Raw genomic sequence first — 22664 nt, forward strand, 5'->3', positions numbered from 1 at the left:
CTTCGCACGAGGTAGCCAAAGTACTGGAGTTTCAGCTTTAGCATCATTCCTTCCAAAGAAATCCCAGGGCTGATCTCCTTTAGAATGGATTGGTTGGATCTCCTTGCAGTCCAAGGGACTTTCAAGAGTCTTCTCCAACACCACAGTTCAAAAGCATCAATTCTTCGGCGCTCAGGTTTCTTTACAGTTCAACTCTCACATCCATACATGACCACAGGAAAAACCATAGCCTTGACTAGACGGACCTTAGTCAGCAGAGTAATGTCTCTGCTTTTGCATATGCTATCTAGGTTGGTCATAACTTTCCTTCCAAGGAGCGTCTTTTAATTTCATGGCTGCAATCACCAGTGATTTGGGAGCCTAAAAAAATAAAGTCTGACACTGTTTCCACTGTTTCTGCATCTATTCCCCATGAAGTGATGGGACCGGATGCCATGATCTTCATTTTTCGAATGTTGAGATTTAAGCCAACTTTTTCACTCTTCTCTTTCACTTTCATCAAGAGGCTTTTTAGCTCCTCTTCACTTTCTGCCATAAGGATGGTGTCATCTGCATATCTGAGGTTATTGATATTTCTCCCGGCAATCTTGATTCCAGCTTGTGTTTCTTCCAGTCCAGCGTTTCTCATGATGTACTCTGCATAGAAGTTAAATAAGCAGGGTGACAATATACAGCCTTGACATACTCCTTTTCCTATTTGGAACCAGTCTGTTGTTCCATGTCCAGTTCTAATTGTTGCTTCCTGACCTGCATACAGATTTCTCAAGAGGCAGGTCAGGTGGTCTAGTATTCCCATCTCTTTCAGAATTTTCCACAGTTTCTTGTGATCCACACAGTCAAAGGCTTTGGCATAGTCAATAAAGCAGAAATAGGTGTTTTTCTGGAACTCTCTTGCTTTTTCCATGATCCAGCAGATGTTGGCAATTTGGATCTCTGGTTCCTCTGCCTTTTCTAAAACCAGCTTCAACATCTGGAAGTTTATGGTTCACATATTGCAGAAGCCTGGCTTGGAGAATTTTGAGCATTACTTTACTAGCATGTGAGATGAGTGCAATTGTGCAGTAGTTTGAGCACTCTTTGGCATTGTTTTTCTTTGGGATTGAATTGAAAACTGAGCTTTTCCAGTCCTGTGGCCACTGCTGAGTTTTCCAAATTTGCTGGCATATTGAGTGTAGCACTTTCACAGCATCATCTTTCAGGATTTGAAATAGCTCAACTGGAATTCCATCACCTCCACTAGCTTTGTTCATAGTGATGCTTTCTAAGGCCCACTTAACTTCACATTCCAGGATGTCTGGCTTTAGGTGAGTGATGACACCATCGTGATTATCTTGGTCTTATGGGTACGGGTAAACAATTCTAAAACTATTTTACAGGTATGAAAGATTGAACAGGTAAGTAACTGGTAGATAAGAGCCAGCTTTCTGTGAGAGAAGTTAGAAATAAGAAAAAGGAAAATGCTAGAATGAACCCTGGGTTACTGGATTAAAATCAGAGCTATCAATATGAACTCAAGTTCAGATATATCTATATGTATATCTATATTTATAGATATATACGGTTGGTCAAAAAGTTCACTTGAGGTTTCCTATAAGATCTTATGGACAAACCCGAATGAACTTTTTGGTCAACCCTATATATACACACACAGGGGCTTCCCTGGTGGCTCAGTGGTAAAGAATTCGCCTGCCAATGCAAGAGACACGGGTTTGATCCCTGAGTCGGAAAGATCTCCTGGAGAAGGAAATGACAACCTACTCCAGTATTCTTGCCTGGAGAATCCCAGGGACAGAGGAGCCTGGTAGGTTATAGTAGATATGGTCTCAAAGAGTCGGACACAATTGAAGTGACCCAGCATGCATGCACGCATACTCCTAGATAATGTTATTTTAGACTTAAGAACATCTCCTTCTGGAAAGAAAATCTTCCTGGAATGGTTCAAGGAACCAATATATTTGGATTTGGACTGATGGGCATTTCTCAGTGGTAAATCTTGCACCCAGCACCTAACCCCCAACATCTGCATTCCAGATATCTTCCTGGAGCTTCTTAATTAGGCATTCTGGGTCTAGTTATGACACAGACAGCTATGAGACATGGGATGGAAGACACTTGCAGATCACGGCATCAATATGAACCCACCTGTGAACACTGGGGGCAGTCAAAGCATGGAGCAGGCAGGAGCTGACCACCATCGTGATGTATGAGATTAGAAGGATACTTCTGGAGCCCTTCCATATGCTTGACATAGAGAAGGGCAGGAGACAAGAACAAGTCATGCAAAAGTCATTGCAACCATGAGGCGATGGGTTGCCTCAAAACAGATCAGCTCTAATTTGCAGTTCTCTGCAGGCTGGGACTTGACCTTTTGGAGACCCAAATCAAAGTAGAATCTGCATTTGTTTCTTCCTTTGCCTCCATAAATTTCAAGGTCTTCCAAAGGACCCCCACTCCTCCTTTTTATGTAATAAAGAGGCCCACAATTATTTCAATAAACCAGAACACGCACTGGTGTCCAGGCCAGCACTCGTCCTATGCATAACATTCCAGGTATAGCCTCTGAGTTCTCTAGGGCAGGGCAGACTGTGGAAAGGAATAGGTCAGCCTGGCACCTGTGATCATGATTTCTTTCCTAAGGCCCCCTTGTCTGAGAGCAACTCTTAGCAGAAGTGGAGGAGACCCTGCAGTACCAGAAGCCCTGTGATGCTCCTGAGATGGGTCGGAGGCTCTGGGCCGATGGAGGCATGGCGTGTCTCTTTCACTGATGCTCAGTAGGAGCCACTGGCCTGCAGCATAGCACCACATCCCCACCTCCAGCAGGGTCTGCCCTCCCGAGTTCCTCACAATTGACCCCATGTCCCAACTGGCCACACTCGCCTGGTCTCTGGACTTAGTCCCAGGACCACATCAGAGAAGTGGTGATTGTGCAGAGTAGTAGGGACTCTGGACCCCAGGGATGAATTTCTACTGACTCACCATGAAATCTGGGGCAAGACCCAAGGCATCCTGTGCCGATTAATCCTAGTCACATCAGCCTGAACCAAATGTTCCTCCCTCTGGATTAAAAAAAGAAGAAAGATGAGGCCATAAGGAAAGGTTGGGACCGCGCAGTTAAAGGAAGGGCCTGGAGTCTCAGGGGTCGCAGGCCGGGCCCCATTCCATGAGCAGCCTGTTGGTGGTGCTGGAGTGGGGACAGCACAGGACTCACTCTCCGCGGACCATCCCACTGGGATGTGGAGAGGGGAGCACAGAGGAAACCTCCTCCAAGCAGACCACAACTTCTCCCTCTCCTTTGACCTTGGACATGTCATCTCACTTGCTTGGGATTCACTTTCTTTGTTGCAAAGAGACAGTAACCTGAACCTCTCAAGGACAATGAGCAGGATGGGATGAGGGTGGACCAAGTTTAGGAAGGGTCCTTCTTGGGGGCCTCCCCTTCTGTGCCGCAGGGTCCAGCCTCCTGGCATCTCATGTTGAACTTGGCCCTTTGTGGCTCCTGGTGAGGCACGTTCTCCTGAGGACCAGGAGGTGCCACAGATGAGCAGGTCCTCTCCCGGGAGTCCTGGTTCAGTGAGCAGAGGAACAGGGGGGCTGGGCTCTCAGGGGCCTGGCAGGGAGGCAGGAGGGAGGTGGGGAGGGGGAGCAGAGAAGCTTGACATGGGGAGCGATCAGAGACCCGGACCCAGTAAGGCGGGGGCCCTCTGGGGTCTGTGCCAGCTTCTTCGTCTCCCATATTAGTCATGGCCTTGGCCAAATCACCTCCACGGAACCTGCACCCGATCCCTGAGAACTCCACAAAGGCCAGGATGACCTGCTAACTCTCCCCTGCTCTCCACAATCACAGACACTGGGAGTGAACTAGGCAGGCCCTTCCACATTTGTTCTGGTTTATTTGACAGGGACAGGTTGTTCAGATACTGGCTGGACAGGGTGGCGTTCCTGTTGACATCCTTGTGTCCAGGGTCAGGTCCTTATCTTCAGCCGCAGGCACAGTGTCTATGGAGACGGTTGTGGGGGCGGGGGGGGGGGGGGTCAGGATGCACGGCCCCAGGCTCTCTGACTCACAGGACATTCATGCAAATGTTCCCGCAGAAGGTTGAACAGCATATGGTATTTTGTGGACAGTGCCGGAAGTATGAACAGTGGTTCCCGCAAGTAAACTCCCTGGGCCGCTTCGTACAGGCTTTAGCTTTGAGGTCTAAAAAGAGCAGGAGGAGAAGCAAGGTCAATGGAACCAGGCTCCTCAGAGCACTCATCTCGAGGTGAAAGCCTCCACAGAGACCTGAGACCTCAAAATCTACTCAGGAGACACTTGGACTCTTCAGGGAACTCACCTCCGCCCTTCACCAGACCCTGGGGATGGGTAGTATCTTAAATCCCACTCCTCCTACTCTTCCCCAGTAGACCTCGATGCCTGGACTTCCTGGACTCCCTCCATAATCCTGCAGCAGGACTGCGTCTCCCATATTAGTCATGGCCTTGGCCAATCACCTCCACGGAACCTGCACCCGATCCCTGAGAACTCCACAAAGGCCAGGATGACCTGCTAACTCTCCCCTGCTCTCCACAATCGCGGGGACCAGAGAGGAAGATGGACTTGCCCCTTCGTCATCTCTCTCCTCTCAGGCTGCCACTGTCTGCACCATCCCTGCCGCTTCCCAGCAAAAAGCACCCTCAGTGTTTCCCTGCCACTCGCACCATCCTGCTCCCTCTGAGATAAATTTACCTTGACCCTTGCACCCCCAATCTTGCTCTCTCATGTACTTCCATGCTACACCTACTCCCCTGAATGTCTCGGAGTGTTTCCCTGTCACCTGTGTGCATAAACCAAAGAATAGCTGTTTGTTTTCCCACCTGATTCTCGCTCAGGTGTATCTTTCCCTGTTGTAGGTACCACGTTGTCTCTGGATTTGGGGGCTGGGGAATGAAAAGATGCAGTTTCCCCCTCCAGCCCCATCACTCTTCCCAGAGCCAGATAAAGAGGCTGGAGGACGGTGGTTTGGGAAGAACCAGAGTCTTCATAGTGCTGTGGTCCGAATAGGATGTGCTGGAAAGTTTGAACTCCCGGGTCCTCCTTAGACTGGACGCGTCACCCCTCCCGCCCCCTCTCCCTCTCCCTCTCCCGCCCCCTCTCCCGCTCCCTCTCCCGCTCCCCCCACCCTCTCCAGCCCCCCGCCCCTCCCCCACCCTCTCCCGCCCCCTCCCTCCACCTACGGTTCGCCTTCTGGCTGTGCTGCCCTCCCCGGGCCTGCAGCAGCAGAACGCAGAGGAGCAGGAGGGCCAGCAGAGCCTGGGCTCTCATGACTGGCAGCGTGGCGAGCGCTCCGTCTGGCCCTGACGCCCCTGGAGAGCTGCGTGGGGAGAGGGAAGGGAGGACGGAAGCTGGTCCTGGGCTCCTCGCTGCCTCTCCTGGCCAAGCCGGGGCAGAGCAAGGAGTGCTTGTCTCCTCACCTGGCCTGCCCCTCACCACGGCCCACTCCTGAGACACTGGGGCTCCCACAGGGCCAGTCCTCCTCTTCTCCTTTTGTAAACAGACCATTTTTTCTGCAAAAAAAAAAAAAAAAAAAAAACTGCAGGTCTGTATTTTGTTTATAAAATAATTTACAGAAGAAATTAAAGAAGGAACATAGTTTAAAAGATACAGAAACAACCAAAGTCCAACCAATAGATGGCTGGATAAAGAAGATGTGATATATATATGTGATGGAATATTATTCAGCCATGAGAAAGAAGGACGTCCTGGCATTGATTACAACTTGGATGAAACTTGAGGCATTAGGATAAGTGAAAAAAGCCAGACAGGAACTCATAGAAACAAAGAGTAGTATTGTGGTTCATAGGAGCTGGAGGTTGGGGGACAAGAGGAGATTTGGGGAAATGGTCCAAACTTTCAGTTATAAAATTAATAAATTCTGGGAACGGAATGTACAGCCTAGTGATTACAACTAATCTTAGTGTATTATATACCTGAAAGTTCCTAACAGAATAAATCTTAAATGTTATCATCATTAAAAAGAAATGATGGGAACTTCCCTGATGGTCCAGTGGTTAAGAATCCTCCTTCCAATGCAGAGGATGAGGTTCACTCCCTGGCTAGGGAAATAAGATCCTGCATGTCACAGAGTGTAACCCAAAAAAAGGCGGGGGGGGGGGTGGGGAGGGGTGGGATAAAGTTCCAAGAGGAAAAATACAACTAATACAACTGTCATTATTTGCGGATGATGTTGAATACATTGAACACTGAAAAGAACACATCAAGATATTACTGTAAACAATGCGAGAGTTTATCAAGATAACTGGCTACAGATCAATACGCAAAAGTCATTTATCTACATTAGCAACAAATGAAAAGGAATAATTAAAAAGTTAGGATGCTGTTTACAATTTTAACAGTTCAAACCTCTAGGAATAAATATAACGAAGACAAGCCAGAACTCCATGTGAAAGAACTTATTAAAACTTTGTGAAAGGATATTAACAAGACAGAGATCGATGAGAGACCTTAACAAGGTCAGGATGAGGGGGGTGATGAGAGTGTGGATGTGGGCGTGGCTGGGAGGTGCCCGGATTTCTGCCAAACCCTCCTGATTGGTGGACACTGTGTAAGGCAGTCACAGCTCCTCGCCTTCACTTTGCCTTCTGTTCTAAGCTGTGCCTGGTCACAGCTTTGACCAGGACTTGCCCACCCATTCTACCAGCAGCATGAAGCCTGCGCTGTTTCTCCAGCTCCTGCTATTGACTCGCTTAGCATCGCAGCTGGTGTCTGGGAGTCCCAAGCAACATTTTAGGAGTAGGTGCTGGGTCTGGGCACAGGGGAGGGAAAAAGCATCTGGAGAGAGGAGAGGATGTGAGAGATGGGTACATCTCATGAAAAAATACAGTTTCGTGTTCAAGAGTCCAAGTTTTATTGTCAGCAAGATCTAGGTTTGAATCCCTGCTCTGTTTCACACTGAGTGAGCTTAAGTAGAGTGTCTGGCCTTTGGATTTTATCTTTGTGATGGACAGAATGATAGTGGGGTAGCTGGGAGAAAAAACGGAGATGATACATGTAGACATAGAGTGCCCCTGCTGAACCGGGGTAAGTGCTCAATAAGTATTAACTACTGTCAATGTTATCAGCTCCATCATCCAGCTTCTTCACGGATACATGGGCCAACTTTTCAAGCATTGAAACAGAGAGGAAAATTAAATTGGCAGAATTCAACCTGCGACCTACATAATCTTAGCCTCAGAGGATATTTTGGGAGGAAAGGAAACAAAGTGTTGCATTACACATCCCATGTTAAATGCTCAGAGGTGCCTGCACAGTTATCAGTGATTAGCATCCACGGGAAGGTGTCAAGTTCATTTCTGCAGCCACTGTTGCCTAGCTCCAACCAAATAAGAGCTCTGGCCACAGTTACTTTGATGACCAAAACCAAATGGAAAAAGAGCTGTTATTCATTATCCCTGCACTTCTCCATAGAAGACGTAGCTTCAGAATATTGCAGGCTCAGGAGAGGACTATGTGTATGTCTCGTGTATCTAGGGAGGCAAGGTCCTATGTTAGAGTTCTCAGAGAAAGAGTACAGGTTTAACCAAGGAAGGCTAAACAAGCTGCAAGAGAACAGGCGTATCCAAGATAGGAGCTAGCTGGAGAACCAAAGACTAAAATTTAAGGAAAGAGAGACATGGAGGCTTTATGGAAGACTGGTAAGTACCATAGTGAGATTAGGACCAGACACCCTGAAAAGGAAGCAAAACTTGAGAAGGTCAACCTCTCTGAGATTCCTGGCTCATGGACTCTTTTTCCACAGTGTTCCACTGAGCCTCAAGCTCTCCAAAGTGGGGATCAGCTCCAATTTCTTTTTTTTAAGTTTATGGTTGTGTTGGTCTTCATTGCTGCACGAGGGTTTTTTCCAGTTTCAGCAAGCAAAAGCTACTCTTCATCGCAATGCACAGGTTGCCTGTGGCGGTGGTTTCTTCTGTTGTGGAGCACAGGCTTAGGCACACAGGCCTCAGTAGTTGCAGCATACAGGCTCAGTAGTCGTGGCGCTAGGACCTAGTGGCTCCGCGGCATGTGGAATCTTCCCAGACCAGGGACTGAACCCGTGACCCCTGCATTGGCAGGCAGATTCTTAATCACTGAACCACGAGGGAACCCCAATTTCTTGCACTGATCCAGTGAGCTAAAGGATGACAGGCTGAGTACTGAGTACTGTGTGTTAGTCACTCAGTCGTGTCCAACTGTTTGTGACCCCATGGACTGTACAGCCCACCAAGCTCTTTTGTCCATGGGATTTTCCAGACAAAGATACTGGAGTGGGTTGCCATTTCCTTCTCCAGGGGATCTTCCTGACCTAGGGATCAAACCCAGGTCTCTTGCATTGCAGTCGGATGCTTCACCATCTGAGCTACTAGGGAAGCCCTGGTCTCTGCCAAATTGTCATCAGCCTGAGTCTTGGCTTCTTACTCACCATCTCCGGTGTCATTTGCTATTACTGTTAGAGCCCCAGCTCCATTCACCACTTACTCCTTTTAGATCAACATGATATCCTACAGATCCCCTTATAATTGCAAATACCTGCAGAGCAGTAAACCAACAAAGACTTATAGAATGCTCTTCCTATGCCATTTGCCCCAAAGAAGAGACAAGTCAAAAGGAACAAAAATTAAGATCTGGCAGGGCTTGACTAAAGGAGTTAATGGGTTCGTTCTTAATGCCTTAGAGTTCAGGAACAGAGAGAATATTGTGAGCTGGAGCCTTGGGGCAGGATCCCCTGGTAGAGGTGCTCTTGGCTTTGATCCAATTTCTGGTAGATGGGGTAAAGGAATGTCTACGTAAAATACTTATTCTTCTCCAACAATAGAAAGTGGGGGACCGTGGAACTCTGACCTCTCAATCACTAGCGATCTGGGAAGATGAAACAGATGATCTTTGCACTCTGTTCTGAAATACCCATCCTTCTTCCCATGAAAGAAGTCATCCCCAGAATTCATTTGAGATTCGGGTTCTAGCATTCTGATGCCAGTAACTTGAGTGTGCTATGCGGTCTTCATCCATTTCAAAAATCATCCCTTTTACTCATTCTCTCTATGCACAAATAACACGTTAGGTCAAACCCTAGGATAAACTATTGTTTGTTTGAGTCTACACAACGAATCAGTACAAATGGACCCACACACGTATGCCATTCATTCCCTTGAACCAGACTCAACCAGGGCCGATGGGGACTTAGCATTTGATCTGCAATGATGATGAATGACCCCTGCGTGCAGGATTCTCTCAAACTCCGTCTTTGATGGAAAGAGTTCTCAGCCCAAAAATCTTATTCTACCTCCCTGTGACCACACTAGGAGGAATCAGCGTGCCTGGTTCCCCGGCAGCTCCTTGGACTTCCAGAGTTCTGAATGTCACTCCAGGCTTCTCTTTCCTACTCTGTGTTCCAGGGTACATCTTGGAACCTCCACCCTGCCGATCAGACCCGGAAAACTGTACTGATTTCTGCACACTGCAGGAAGATTGCCAACCAGGATTTCAGTGCTGTTCTGCCTTCTGTGGTATAGTCTGTACATTAAACAAAAATGTAAACCGCGAAAGGTAAGGGACTCTCCTGCCCAGCCCTGACTGTAGCACTGCTGGTGAGGGCTCAATAGAAGAGTCTCTTATCAGTCACGATGATGGGTCTCTTTCTCTCTAACATTTTCTTTCTCTTTACCAAGAATAATTACCATAAATGTCCTGATGGCAGGGGCCTTCCTCCACTCAGGAACTACATAATCATTCTCTCTCTACCATCATATCTGTCAATCTCTGTACCTGTCTCTCTGAACACACCTCCCTGATCAACTCCTCCATCCACTGACCTGTCTCAGAATCCATGCTCTGGGACCCTGTATCTGGAGCTGCATCACTGGAATCCCAAAGGAACTCTGTTCTCTGGTTTTGCTCATCCTCTTTTACCAACACCACACTTCCAACCCCCCACCCCCAGTGTTCCTGGGTTCTGCAGATGCTCCAGTATAGGGGATGCTCTGATTACTTGCCCAGGCATCATCACTGGCCCCAATTCTGTTGAATAGGGAGAACTCCCAGAAGATAGAAAGCGTATTACAGGCCTGATGAAATGTCTGGTTTCTAATCCTATCTTGCGACCATGTCTTTCTGTGACCTTGAGTAGGATAATTCCCTATTTTTGCCTTTCATTTCCTCATGCAGAAAATGGGGACTCTTTTTTTTCCAGCCTTGCATGATGGTTATGGAGGTCCAGACAAGATCTCAAGAGACCCAAAAGACAGGAGACATAACCAATGAGCTTCTAAACTATCTTACTCTCCGCTACATTTCCTGCCTTGAGCATAGTAGCCCACATAGGACCCTGGTCCAGGGTGATCAAATATGACCCCAGAACTAGATCTCTGGACCCAAATCTTGGCTTCACCACTTCTTGGCTAAGTGATCTGGGCCACAGCTTCCCCATCTTTAAAACTGAAATAGCAAAAGTGAAATTAAAGTAGAAAATCCAATCTCTAAAAACATTGCTTGCCACATAATACTATCTTCTTTCCTTTCTGTATAAGTGTTAGTTGCTCAGTCATGCCCAACTCTTTGTGACCCTAAGGACTGTAGGCTGCTGGGCTCCTCTGTCCATGATATTCTCCAGGCCAGAATACTGGAGTGGGTAGCCATTCCCCTCTCAAGGAGATCTCCCCAGCCCAGGGATCAAACCCAGGTGTCCCACATTGCAGGCAGATTCTTTACTGTCTGAGCCACCAGGGAAGCCCTTTGCCACATAATAATTACTCAGGAAAATTTAGTGATGAGACAGCCACTTCTCTCTCAAGACTGGCCCTTACCATTCAGCTCGACATCTTTCAAGGCTCCACCTTGGAAGGCACAAGCCTAAGTCTGAATCTCTGTGTTCTCTGGGTTCTCTGAGGTTCTGCTTTCCCTATGACATGAGGACTTAGCTTCACGGTCTTGTTTCTTTTTGTTTTTTTTAATTTTTATTTTTACTTTATTTTACAATACTGTATTGGTTTTGCCATACATGGACATGAATCCACCACGGGTGTACATGAGTTCCCAAACATGAACCCCCCTCCCACCTCCCACCCCATATCATTTCTCTGGATCATCCCTGTGCACCAGCCCCAAGCATCCTGTATCCTGCATCAAACGGTCTTGTTTCAATCATGGAAGTAGTGGAAAATTTTTAAATGATATCTCTAAGAAAAAAACTTCATCTGGTAACATTTGAAAATGTTTTTCTTCTACAGACCCAAAACCGAAACCTTGAGAAACAACCGGATTGGCAAGTGAGGCATATTTCCCAGAGCATTTTGTAAGTATCAGGGTTGGACCTGGGCCTCCCCAGACAAGTTTTCTCCAGTTTTCCTCCTCCAGCCTCTCAGGGGACTCACAGATTCCCAAAAGGTCAGAAGAGCCTCTTGTCGCTGATGGCCCCGCCTCCATTGTTCCCCTCCTGGGGCTATGTCCTCACTCCCTGGGGCAGGATGTGGTCCAGAGTCAGTTCTGCAACACAGAACAGCAAAGGAGGCTGGGTCATGGCCCAGGGGGAACTCAAGACACTCAGATCTGAATCTATGCCAGGGACCAGGGTCTGCCAGCCTCTGGGTTGATAGCGCCCTGGGCAGGGAGTAGAGCTGAACCCTTAACATTGTGTGGCCTTGGTCAGCTCACCTTATGTCTCTGAGATCATCAACTTCCCCATGGGAAAGACAAGCAAACATCTGTCCCTCGGATTCTGTGAGGATTACATGAGGCCATGTGGAATGGAAGAACCTGGTCATTGTAAAGACGCTGCAAAGGTTAGAAGTTGCCAGCAACTCACACTTTCTGGGTTCCAGGCTTTTCCTCTTTAAAAAAAAAAAAATAGGGGAGGACTTCCCTGGCATTCCAGTTGTTAAGATTCTGCACTTCTGTTGCAAGAGGCACAGGTTCTACCCCTGGTCAGAGAACTAAGATCCCACATGCTTTGCAGCTTGGCCAAAGCAAAACGTGTATGTGTGGAGGGGGGTGGTGGTGGGGGGATTATCTTTATTATTTTACCAATGCTACAAGAAAAGGGAAAAAAATGGAGTCCTCTGTAACTCCACCATCAAAAGAAAGCTACTCTTCATATCTTGGAGCGTCCCCTGTGGCTCAACTGGTAAAGAACCTGCCTGCAATGCGGGAGACCTGGCTTCTATCCCTGGGTTGGGAAGATCCCCTGGAGAAGGGAACAGCTACCCACAAAGAGTCAGACATGACTGAGCGACTTTCACTTCACTTCACATCTTGGTAGCATTTTTTTTTCAGGCTGTCTGGGGAGAAATGAGGAGCTTAGGGTCTTCTAACAGCCCTTCTGAAGTCAACAGAGTTTCCAAGTCAGAACCTTGGTATTTCAGCTTAGAAACCCTGCACTCATTAGATAAATGGTAGCGAGCAGAGGCCAGGGAAGGTGTTGAAGTGCACGTGGACCACAGTTGCTCAGGTCCTGAGGAGCCAGCCATGCTAATTTCCTCTGCACCTTGTAATAATTAACTTCCCAAGTCACACACTGGCCAGCAACCAATGCACTAACACTGTGACCTAATCCAGGACCCGTGCAGCATTCACTGTCGGATCTGTTAGATCCTTGTGTCACAGTGTTTGCTCTCCCCAGTTCTGCAGCCTGCCCTCTGCAGAATGGTTCCCCTCAACTGACAGTTCCTACCGTAGAGACCCCATTGTTGGCTGGGAAGTTTCAGGCAAGGTAGAAGATGGTAGTACCAGTGAGAGCCTGAAAAAAAATACTGATCTTATTCCCAGAAAAGGCACTGTCGAGCTTCCTGTGAAGACAGGGAATGGAGGATAGCATAGACCAGGCAGATCCTGTCACAGTCTTCCAGGAAACCTGGACTCTGCTGGGTGTTGTCAAGGGCTTCCAACTTTGTCAATGAGAACTAACATTTTTAGCCATGATGCCTTCATCTCACGGGGTCCTCACAGCAACAAGAATAGACAGTTTATAGACATACCGAGAATTGTGGAGTTAAAGTAATAATCTCAGCGTTAGCCAACCGGTCAGTGGTGGAGCTGGATTACAAACCTGTGGCTTGGGGTGACAAGCCCAAAGGATTGTCACCGTGGGCAATTTAGTTCATTTCTGCTAAGTAGATTCTCACACTTTCTATTTCCGCTGAATGTTTCCACTGATGCTTTTGTCCAGCTGTCAACTCGTGCTTCATAACTCCTTTCTAAGCCCTTTCAGGCTTAGAAACCTGCCTCACTAAACTTGGTCTTTTGCCAATGCCCCAGCCACTCTCTCTCCAACTAACCTCTAACTCAAGCTCTTCTTTCTGCCCAGAATGTCTTTCTCCCACTTTTCAACAAACTCCCACTCATGTTTCAAGTTTCATATTAAATAAAAGATCTCCATGGAAGCGTCACCAATTCGCCCCAGACAGAATGGTTCTCTTGTCTTTTCACGGAACCTTATCTTGGTCCTACCTTCTACTTTATCACACTGTACTGTAATTGTTTACCTTAGTATTTTCTTTATCTAGAAAATGAGTTTCCTAAAAGTAGAAACTGTGTCTGATTTCTATGCCACGGTACCCCAAAACCCAACACCATGCCTTGCACATAGTGAAAAATGAAAGTGTTAGTTGATCAGTTATGTCCAACTCTTTGCTACCCTGTGAACTGTAACCCCTCAAGCTCCTCTGTCCATGGAATTCTCCAGGCAAGAATACTGGAGTGGGTAACCATTTCCTTCTTCAGAGGATCTTCCCGACCCAGGGATCAAACCCAGGTCTCTCACATTGCAGGCAGATTCTTTATCATCTGAGCCACCAAGGAAGCCCATAGTGAGGACATAATTCTGACTTCAAATGAGGATGAGAAGCAGGCTGGCCAGGTGCAGCCTAATCCTAACATTTCATGAATTCTTCTCCCAAAGAAAATCTTCACTGGCTAGCCCAGAAGCATTCAGATGGAGCTGTCTGTTTCAATTTTTGTCTGCTGGACTCAGGTGTTTTGCAAATTCTTTTCCTTAAAGACTGATTTATATTTGATTTTGAAGATATAGAATGAAAAACAAGCAAAAAAGAAGTGTGGAAATATCCCATTCATAAGGGGGTCTAGGAGGGAGTAAGGGCTAGGGGTCCTGGCTGCTGTGGGACTCAGCCCAGCTCTGTGCTTACTGACCTGGTGACACTGGGTATCTCCAAGTCTTCAGGGCTCCAACCTCTTCATCAGTAAATGGATGAATTGTGTCATGAGACAAAATGAGATGAGACAGATAAAAGCACATGCCACAGTGCCTGGCAGAGAGTCTAAGGAAAATGTGACTATTATTATTCAGTAATCCCAATTCCTTGTTTGCCCAAAATCCTTGTTTTATAAAGGAATCAAAGTGTACATCCTACCTTAAACTTAATGTTTCTTAAAAATTTTTTCTCTAGGTTCCATATACATTAGCTCTCATGTGTCTGATGTTTGAAATAGCTTCTAAGATGGAACAAGGCATATCTATGAAAAACACTCCATCCCTGAAAGACTGTGTGATTAAACCAAATAAAAGCTCAGCTAATTTAACAATGATCTCGATTTCTCTATTAAACCTCCAGCAACTAAGAAAGATGTTGCTTCTCTCTTCAAGTCCCATGTAAATGTTACCAACTTGGAAATTTGTGGTCACCTAGTCCCACGATTCAATGTTGCCCCAATCACATCTCCTCCAGATGAACTTTTCCCAAGATAAATGTATGACATTTATTGTATGACAATTCCATATCCTACTCCTCTCTTATGTGACACCCTTCTTTACTTGCAGATCCCTGATAAATCCTGCCTGAGACCTGGAAACATTGTTCAGAAAACTCTGCAGTCTCCTTTATCACCTGAGTTGACCAGGTGTGTTCAAGTTGACCTAGTGAGCTGGTCCTCTCACATGAAGTTTGACCCATTCAAACGACAGCTATCAAACTTCCCTGGTGATCCAGTGATTAAGAATTTGCCTACCAATGCTGGGGACGTGGGTTTGGCCTCTGGTTTGGGAAGATTCCACATATCTTGGGGTGGTTAAGCTGGCAAAAACCACAACAACTGAGCCCATAAATCCTAGAGCCTTTATACCACCAGTAGAGAGTAGCCCCCATGCACCGCAACTACAGAAGACCCAGCACAGCCAAATATATACATTTAAAGTCAAAATGTACAATCCTCCAGCTACAAAATAAATGATTACTAGGGGTATAATGTACAATGTGATAAATATAATTAACACTTTATGTTATATATGAAAGTTGCTAAGAGATTAAATCAAGAGTTCTCATTATAAGACAAAATCTTTTTTCTATTCATTTAATTTAGTTTCTATATGAGATGATGGATCATCACCAAGCTTAGTGTGCTAATCATTTCATGATGTATGTAAGTCAAATCATCCTGCTGTACCCCTTACACTTATACAGTGATGCATGTCAATTATAACTTGATAAAATTGGAAGAAGAAATAATAAAATTAAACTAAAAGCAAATGAAACAAAACAGAAACAGACTCATAGATATACAGAACAAGCAGGGGGTTGCCAGAAAGGAGGGCAGTGGGAGAATGAGTGGAATAGATGGAGAAGATAAAAGGTATAAATTCCCAGTTACAAAATAAATGAATCTCAAAGGTAAAATGTAAAGTATGGAATAATCTCAGTGGTTTGGTAGAAACTGTGTATGTGACAGATGGTAACTAGACTGGTCACTGTGTGATGTATGGAAATGTTGAGGCACTACGTTGCACACCTGGAACCAACATAGTGTTGTAGGTCAGTGATGTTGTTGGTGCTGTTCAGTCACTCAGTTGTGTCCAACTCTTCATGACCCCATGGACTGCAGCACACCAGGCTTCCCTGTCCTTGAACACCTCCCAGAGGTTGCTCAAACTCATGTCCATTAAGTCTGTGATGCCATCCAACCATCTCATCCTCTGTCTTCCCCTTCTCCTCATGCCCTCAATCTTTCCCAGCATCAGGGTCTTTTCAAATGAGTCAACTCTTCACATCAGGTGGCCAAAGTATTGGAGTTTCAGCTTCAACATCAGTCCTTCCGATGAACACCCAGGACTGATCTCCTTTAGGATGGACTGGTTGAATCTCCTTGCGGTCCAAGGGACTCTCAAGAGTCTTTTCCAACACCACAGTTCAAAAGTATCAATTCTTCAGAACTAAGCTTTCTTTCTAGTCCAACTCTCACATCCATACATGACTACTGGAAGAATCATAGCCTTGACTAGACGGACCTTTGTTGGCAAAGTAACTTCTCTGCTTTTCAATATGCTGTCTAGGTTGGTCATAGTTTTTTTTTTTTCCAAGGAGCAAGCATCTTTTAATTTCATGGCTGCAGTCACCATCTGAGTGATTTTGGAACCCAAGAAAATAAAGTCTGTCACTGTTTCCATTGTTTCCCCATCTATTTGCCATGAAGTGATGGGACCAGATGCCGTGATCTTAGTTTTTTGAATGTTGAGCTTTAAGCCAACTTTTTCACTCTCTTCTTTCACTTTCATCAAGAGGCTCTTTAGTTCCTCTTCATTTTCTGCCATAAGGTGATGTCATCTGCACATCTGAGGTTATTGATATTTCTTCTGGCTATCTTGATTCCAGCTTGTGCTTCATCCAGCCCAGCATTTCGCATGATGTACTCTGCATAGAAGTTAAATAAGCAGGGTGACAATATACAGCCTTGATGTACTCCTTTCCCAATTTGAAACCAGTCCATTGTTCCATGTCCGGTTCTGACTGTTGTTTCTTGACCTACATACAGGTCAATCATACTTCAATTTTTTAAAAAAGACAGTCCTTGAAGAGTTCCCATTCATTCTAAAGAGAATTATTAAATATCTGAAGAGGAAGCCATTTAGAAGTGGTCAGATGGTCCAGTGACCATCACTCCACTTCAGCCATCAGAGAGAAGTTTAGAGCTTTAATATAGACAGGGTTCATGAATATGTTTTTGAAGGGATGTCATAGATCTAGAATGCTGTGCTTCCCTCCAGCGCTCCAGGTCAGAGACTTTTTAAAAAAACTAACCATTCATAGATGTATTAAGACTTGTACTGGAAGGGAAGAGATTCCAGGCCCACGCTGACCTACAGAGACATGAGACTCCCTGCCACTGCTGCTATCCAAGCAGAGTATGAAAGAGTGCTTGGGAGAAATTGAGATGTGTTCCCTGAAGTTGGGAGGCATTAGGCTCTTGCCTATGTTACTAAAAGACGTCCAGCTGCTCGCTGCTCAAAAGCCAATAAACAGGCCAGGTTGGTGGGAAGGGAAGTTTGCTTTATTTCAGATGCTGACAACTCAGGGGGAGGGTGGACATCTGTCTAAAGGCTGACTACCCCGCCCCCCTGCCACTGGCAACCAGTGGAGCAAGAGCTTTTATAGACAGAAGTGGCAGGGGCAGGGGGGGTGGTCACAGGGCCGGGTGAGGGGCTACAGGCACAAACAGCAGTGATCTCTGACAGTCATCTTCAGACTGGTCATCAGTGGTCTGACCAGTGTCATTCTTGATTGTTTTAGGTGCAGTTAATCTTCAGTTCCAGGACTTTCCCGATGGTGCTAATGGTAAAGAATCTGCCTGCCAATGCTGGAGACACAGGTTCAATCCCTGGATAGGGAAGATGCCCTAGAGGAGAGCATGACAATCCACTTCAGTATCCATGCCTGGAGAATCCCATGGACAAAGGAGCTTGCAGGGGGCTACAGTCCATGGGGTCGCAGAAAGTCGGACACAACTGAAGTGATTTAGCAGCAGCAGCAATCTTCAGTTACAGGGTCCATTTGTTCCAATTTCTTGGAGACCAGTTCTCAGAACTGTAGCAGCTGATGTCGTGGGTACAGTCTGTCCTCATGTAGTTGACTTCTTCCACCCGCTGTTTTAGTGAGCTGTCTTGTAGATAGCTCACAGGACACGGCTCAGAATATTATCTATATTCTTTGAGAAGGAACTAAAGATCCTTGACTATGCTTCATGAGTACATTTTCATCATTTGGTCTTACTGGACTGTTTTACTTTGTTTCCACATGCTCTCATTTCTCTGATTAAACTTATTCTTTGACTAAAGTTTTCCACAGACAAAAGGCAGGCAGAGGACACTGGTGGAAGGACTATAGGGTCCTGCTCTGTTTCACCTAGACAGTGAGACGCAATGGAAGAAAACTGCCTTTCTGAGTCTGAAAGGACTTGGAAGCCCCAGATTTCTTGTGAGCCAAGGAAGTAACAGAGAAGTAGCCAGGCTTGAGACATTTAGGAAGAACTTCAGCAAGAAGACTGCCAGCTCTGGACTCCTTGTGTGTTGCCAGGGGCAGTTACAGAAGAACTTAGCCTCTAAGCACGTCACCCCGTTGGAGAAAGCTGCAGTCTGCAAATGAAAAATGCCCCTTTGACCAGTGCCCCCCATTGTTTGTGGACATACCTTGAGGAAGGATAGACTGAATGGCTTCTAAAGACTTATCAATTCAGGATTCCCAGTTCTCCTTCGATTTTCTGTTTTTAGGTAAAGAGTGGCTTTATTTGAAGAAACACACATTCCACAAACACAATGTGGGTCATCTTAAAAGGTAAGAATGGCTCTGGGAGAAATATGCTCCACAGACAGAGAACAGCCCATATCAGAAGGCGAGAACCTTCCCTTGTGTCTTAACACAGATCTTTCTTCTAAGGATCCAAGAACATCTCTAGCAATAGCCACTGTGGTCTACCAACTTGGGTGTTATGGGTTTTTTTTTAACATCCCAGGGTGGAATTCCTCCACCAAGGCTCACAAAAGCTGTACTTGGATGAAAGGGTAAAACTGCCAAGTGACCGTTTCATGCTCCTCATTTCAGTAAACAAATCAAGAAGGGTTTCCCTGTTGACTGTAGTGGTCACTCACTATTATAAAAAAGAAATAGGACTGCTATGCTAAGTCGTTCAGTCATGTCCAACTCTTTGCAACTCCATGGGCTATAGCCCACAAGGGTCCTCTGTCCATGGAATTCTCCAGGCAAGAATACTGGAGTGGGTAGCTACTGCTACTAAACTACAAAGGTAAGAATTAGACCTAGAACACAGGAAACTTCTAGATCTAATGTAATAGAAGATTACAACAACCAATAAAGACAGCAGATATGAGAATTTGGAATGAGAATCCTACCAGATTTTTTTTAAAAAAGCACACACAAACCTGCTGATACATTGCTGAATGAAAGCAAAGGGGATGTGGGTGAATAGCATAAGGAAAAAGTCGTAAGTATCAGCCACAACATTCTGGTCAGAAAAGAGGACCATAACATTCTCCTTGCTGTATCATGGATAAATATAAATATCATTAATATTATATATGGGTCTATTTATTTGAGTTCTTTCCCATCTCCTACTATCTTATACTGTGTATGTAATGTTTAAGTCATAATTTTTGCATGAGTGGTTTAGTCAACATTGCTGAGCAACATAATGCCTCACCAAGAAAATCTCAGTGGCAAACAACAATAGAAGTTTCTCTCTCACACTTCAGCAGAAACACAAACGTCCAACTACCTAAACTGGGTTTAGCTGAGCTTGAATCCAGGCTGAAGGGAGGGTCTACTTTGGTCTATACATCTCTCATTCTTCTGGGACCAGTGGTTTCTCAAGAAACATTCTTCTCAAGGAAAAAAAGCAGAAGTCAAAGGAAGAAAGTCAGTTCTACAAGCACATTTCAAACTTGACCAAAGCAAATAACAAACCAAGTCCAGAGTCAAGGAGATAGGAAGTACAGAGAGAGTAGTCTGCTCACCTGAAAGTCACTGTACTAAAGTAGATGTATAATAAAAGCCTATATTTGATAAGGCTTCCAAGAAAGAGAGTAACTTAAATACTACAGAAGGATAATGCATCCCATGTACTCATACTTTGCATTTCAAAAGTGAGAAATGTTCCTTTTCAGTGACTCAGAAAATTTTAGAAAAGCATGATAGTATAAACAGTGTTTATGAACACTGTAATGGAAGCAATGGGCAAGACTGAGGGAAGCTAGAAAGATCAAAGCTGGAGAACAAGGAAGAAGGCTGTACTTCTCAGATCCCCATCATTCAAATAACGTGAAAGAATGCTAACAAGGTATTCTCCATGGAGATGGTAATGATTGAATACCAAAGAAATTATACTCCAAAAGAGCAAAACTAAGAGTAAAGAGAATGTAGGGTGAGGAAGAGATAGAATGAGAGTTTGGCGGTAGCAGGTGCAAACTATTATGTACAGCATGGATATACAACAATGTCCTACTGTAGTTAGGTGGAAGTCACTCAGTCATGTCTGACTCTTTGCAACCCCATAGTCTATACAGTCCACTCCAGGCCAGAATACTGGAGTGGGTAGCCCATCCCTTCTCCATCGAATCTTCCCAACCCAGGAATCAAACCGGGGTGTCCTGCATTACAGGCAGATTCTATACCAACTGAGCTATCAGGGAAGTCATCCTACTGTACAGCACAGAGAGCTATATTCACTATCCTGTGATAAACCATAATGAAAAAGAATGTGTGTGTGTGTGTGTGTGTGTGTGTGTGTTTTATATACATAAACATGGGCTTCCCTGGTGTAGCTTTTCCCTTTTCCAAGGGATCTTCCCAACCCAAGAATCAAACCCAGGTTGATTCTGCCCACATTGCAGGCAGATTCTTCCAGCTGAGCCACAAGGGAAGCCCCAACATCACCATATATATATATAAGAAATTTAGAATTGGAAGGACTGATGCTGAAGCTGAAACCCCAATACTTTGACCACCTGAGGTGAAGAACTGACTCATTGGAAAAGACCCTGATGCTGGGAAAGACTGAAGGCAGGAGGAGAAGGGGATAACAGAGGATGAGATTGTTGGATGGCATCACCGACTTGATGGACATGAGTTTGTGTAAGCTCTGGGAGTTGGTGATGGACAGGGAAGCCTGGAGTGCTGCAGTCCATGGGGTTGCAAATAGTCGGACATGACTGAGTGACTGAACTGAACTGAGAAATTGGAAGTTATATATATATAACTGAATCACCTCTAATTTTATTCAAGGGTACAGGCTAAGGCATGAATATAGCCTCTCCTGGGGATCTCACTACTGCTCTTACCATCTTTTTTAGTCATCTGGAGAAGCAAGTAAAGCTCGAAGAAGGGTTCAGATGAACCTCCTCCTTGATGCTATTAGGAGAAAGTGGGAGATGGCTTCTCTGAGATGAGACTATTCTTTTAAGTAAATTCTTGGCAGCTCTACTTGTATTTAGTTCCCACGTGTCCCACTTCACTACCTTTCAGCCACGGGGGCAGAACAGGATGTGCCAGGTCCCCAACCATGAAGCTAACGAACCAAGGAGGTGACCTTGAGTCTCCAAAGCCCCTTTTCACCCTTTCCACATTCCAAGCAGCATGTTACTCTATAAAAAAAAATAATTTAGGGGACTTCCCTGGTGGTCCAGTGGTTAAGTATCCAGCTACCAATGCAAGGGACACAGTTTCTATCCCTGGTCCTCGAAGATCCCCCATAGTCTGGGACAACAAAGCCCATGCTCCACAACAACAGAAGTCACAGCAATGAGAACCCCATGCACCATAACTAGAGAAAGCCTGCGTGCAGCAACAAAGACCTAGTGCGGCCAAAAATAAAAATATAAAGTAAATGAATAATAAAAATAATTTTATTATGAAGACTGAGTTAAAGCTAGCTTATTCATTATTTATTTATTTCTACTCAACCTAGTTTCAGAAGGGTTTAAGGCAGCTTACCAAGACTCATAACACATTGTATTTTTAAAAATAAATTTAGCTGATATAAGGAAAACAGAGCATCGAAGATATAAGGGTAATAAAGTATGGCAGAACCGTGAGGGAGACTATGAGACATCATAAAATTGACTATCAAAGAAAAAAAGGATCCAGAAGGAAAAATGGATATACCCCTCCCCTTTTCCCCATAAGGCTCCACACTATTGTTTTTCTTAGTCCACTTTTAGAAAGATATTGGGTAGCAATAGATATTTTTTTCTTTTGGCCACACTCTGGGGCTTATGGGATCCTAGTTCCCTGACCAGGGACTGAACCCAAGCCCTCCACAATGAAAGCATGGAGTCCCAATCACTGGGCCACCAGGGAATTCCAGAGAAGCAATAAATTTGAGACCACTCTCCCCAACATGATCTGACTTTCAAATAGAGTTTGAGCTTGGCTGCAAAGGCTAATTCACCATGAAATTCATGGAGCTTAAGCTTCAGGCCACTCATGTGCTCTTCTCAAGGCTCAGTGCCTGCCAGGATGAGTCAGGAAGGAGTAACCTCATCCAAGCATGGAGGCAGGCAGCATTGTCCCTACCAGGCGTGAAGCAGTGGAGGCTGAAGGGGCACAGAATACAATACTACATGCCCTAATGAAGGCCTTAAGGTAGCACTGTGTTCACATCTGGACAATCCCTACTGACAATCTGTTGCACTCACTGGGCAAACTGATCCCATATTTGAGCTCAAGGAGAAATCTCAATCAGACGTTGCACTGCAAGTAACCTGCTTGGGGGCAGCCTTCAAGGCTTCATGACCATATCATGAATCAAGGACAGGCACAGTGAGGGTGGGGAGGACTTGGGAGAGATGGATCAGAGGCTACTGAGCTGCAATGAGAGTCTGTTAAGTCAAGGCCAAAGAGTT

General features: G+C 45.4%; 2 protein-coding genes across 3 annotated transcripts; one reads left to right on the forward strand and one right to left on the reverse strand.

Moving 5' to 3' along the window:
* Nucleotides 1–3859: 3859 nt before the first annotated feature.
* LOC105616753 (protein WFDC10B) lies at nucleotides 3860–5499 on the reverse strand. The gene is made up of 3 exons (XM_042230199.2): nucleotides 5215–5499; nucleotides 4855–4917; nucleotides 3860–4198 (listed from the first exon to the last, which is right to left on the reverse strand). The coding sequence occupies exons 1-3, from the start codon at nucleotides 5300–5302 to the stop codon at nucleotides 4062–4064; spliced, it is 288 nt and encodes a 95-aa protein (XP_042086133.1). The 5' UTR covers nucleotides 5303–5499; the 3' UTR covers nucleotides 3860–4061.
* A 1138-nt stretch (nucleotides 5500–6637) lies between these two features.
* On the forward strand, nucleotides 6638–19309 carry LOC101112081 (WAP four-disulfide core domain protein 13). Of its 2 annotated transcripts, XR_006055725.2 has the most exons (5): nucleotides 6638–6790; nucleotides 9430–9580; nucleotides 11260–11324; nucleotides 14802–14881; nucleotides 17542–19309. XR_006055725.2 is itself a non-coding variant. In XM_027976406.3 (4 exons), the coding sequence occupies exons 1-3, from the start codon at nucleotides 6703–6705 to the stop codon at nucleotides 11300–11302; spliced, it is 282 nt and encodes a 93-aa protein (XP_027832207.1). In that variant the 5' UTR covers nucleotides 6638–6702; the 3' UTR covers nucleotides 11303–11324; nucleotides 14802–16416. The 2 variants fall into 2 exon arrangements, 1 of the variants encoding a protein (XP_027832207.1); XM_027976406.3 differs by lacking the exon at nucleotides 17542–19309 and having other exon boundaries at nucleotides 14802–16416.
* The last annotated feature ends 3355 nt before the right edge of the window (nucleotides 19310–22664 follow it).

This window comes from Ovis aries, chromosome 13 (genome assembly GCF_016772045.2).
Source record: "Ovis aries strain OAR_USU_Benz2616 breed Rambouillet chromosome 13, ARS-UI_Ramb_v3.0, whole genome shotgun sequence".
NCBI classification, from domain to species: Eukaryota; Metazoa; Chordata; class Mammalia; order Artiodactyla; family Bovidae; genus Ovis; species Ovis aries.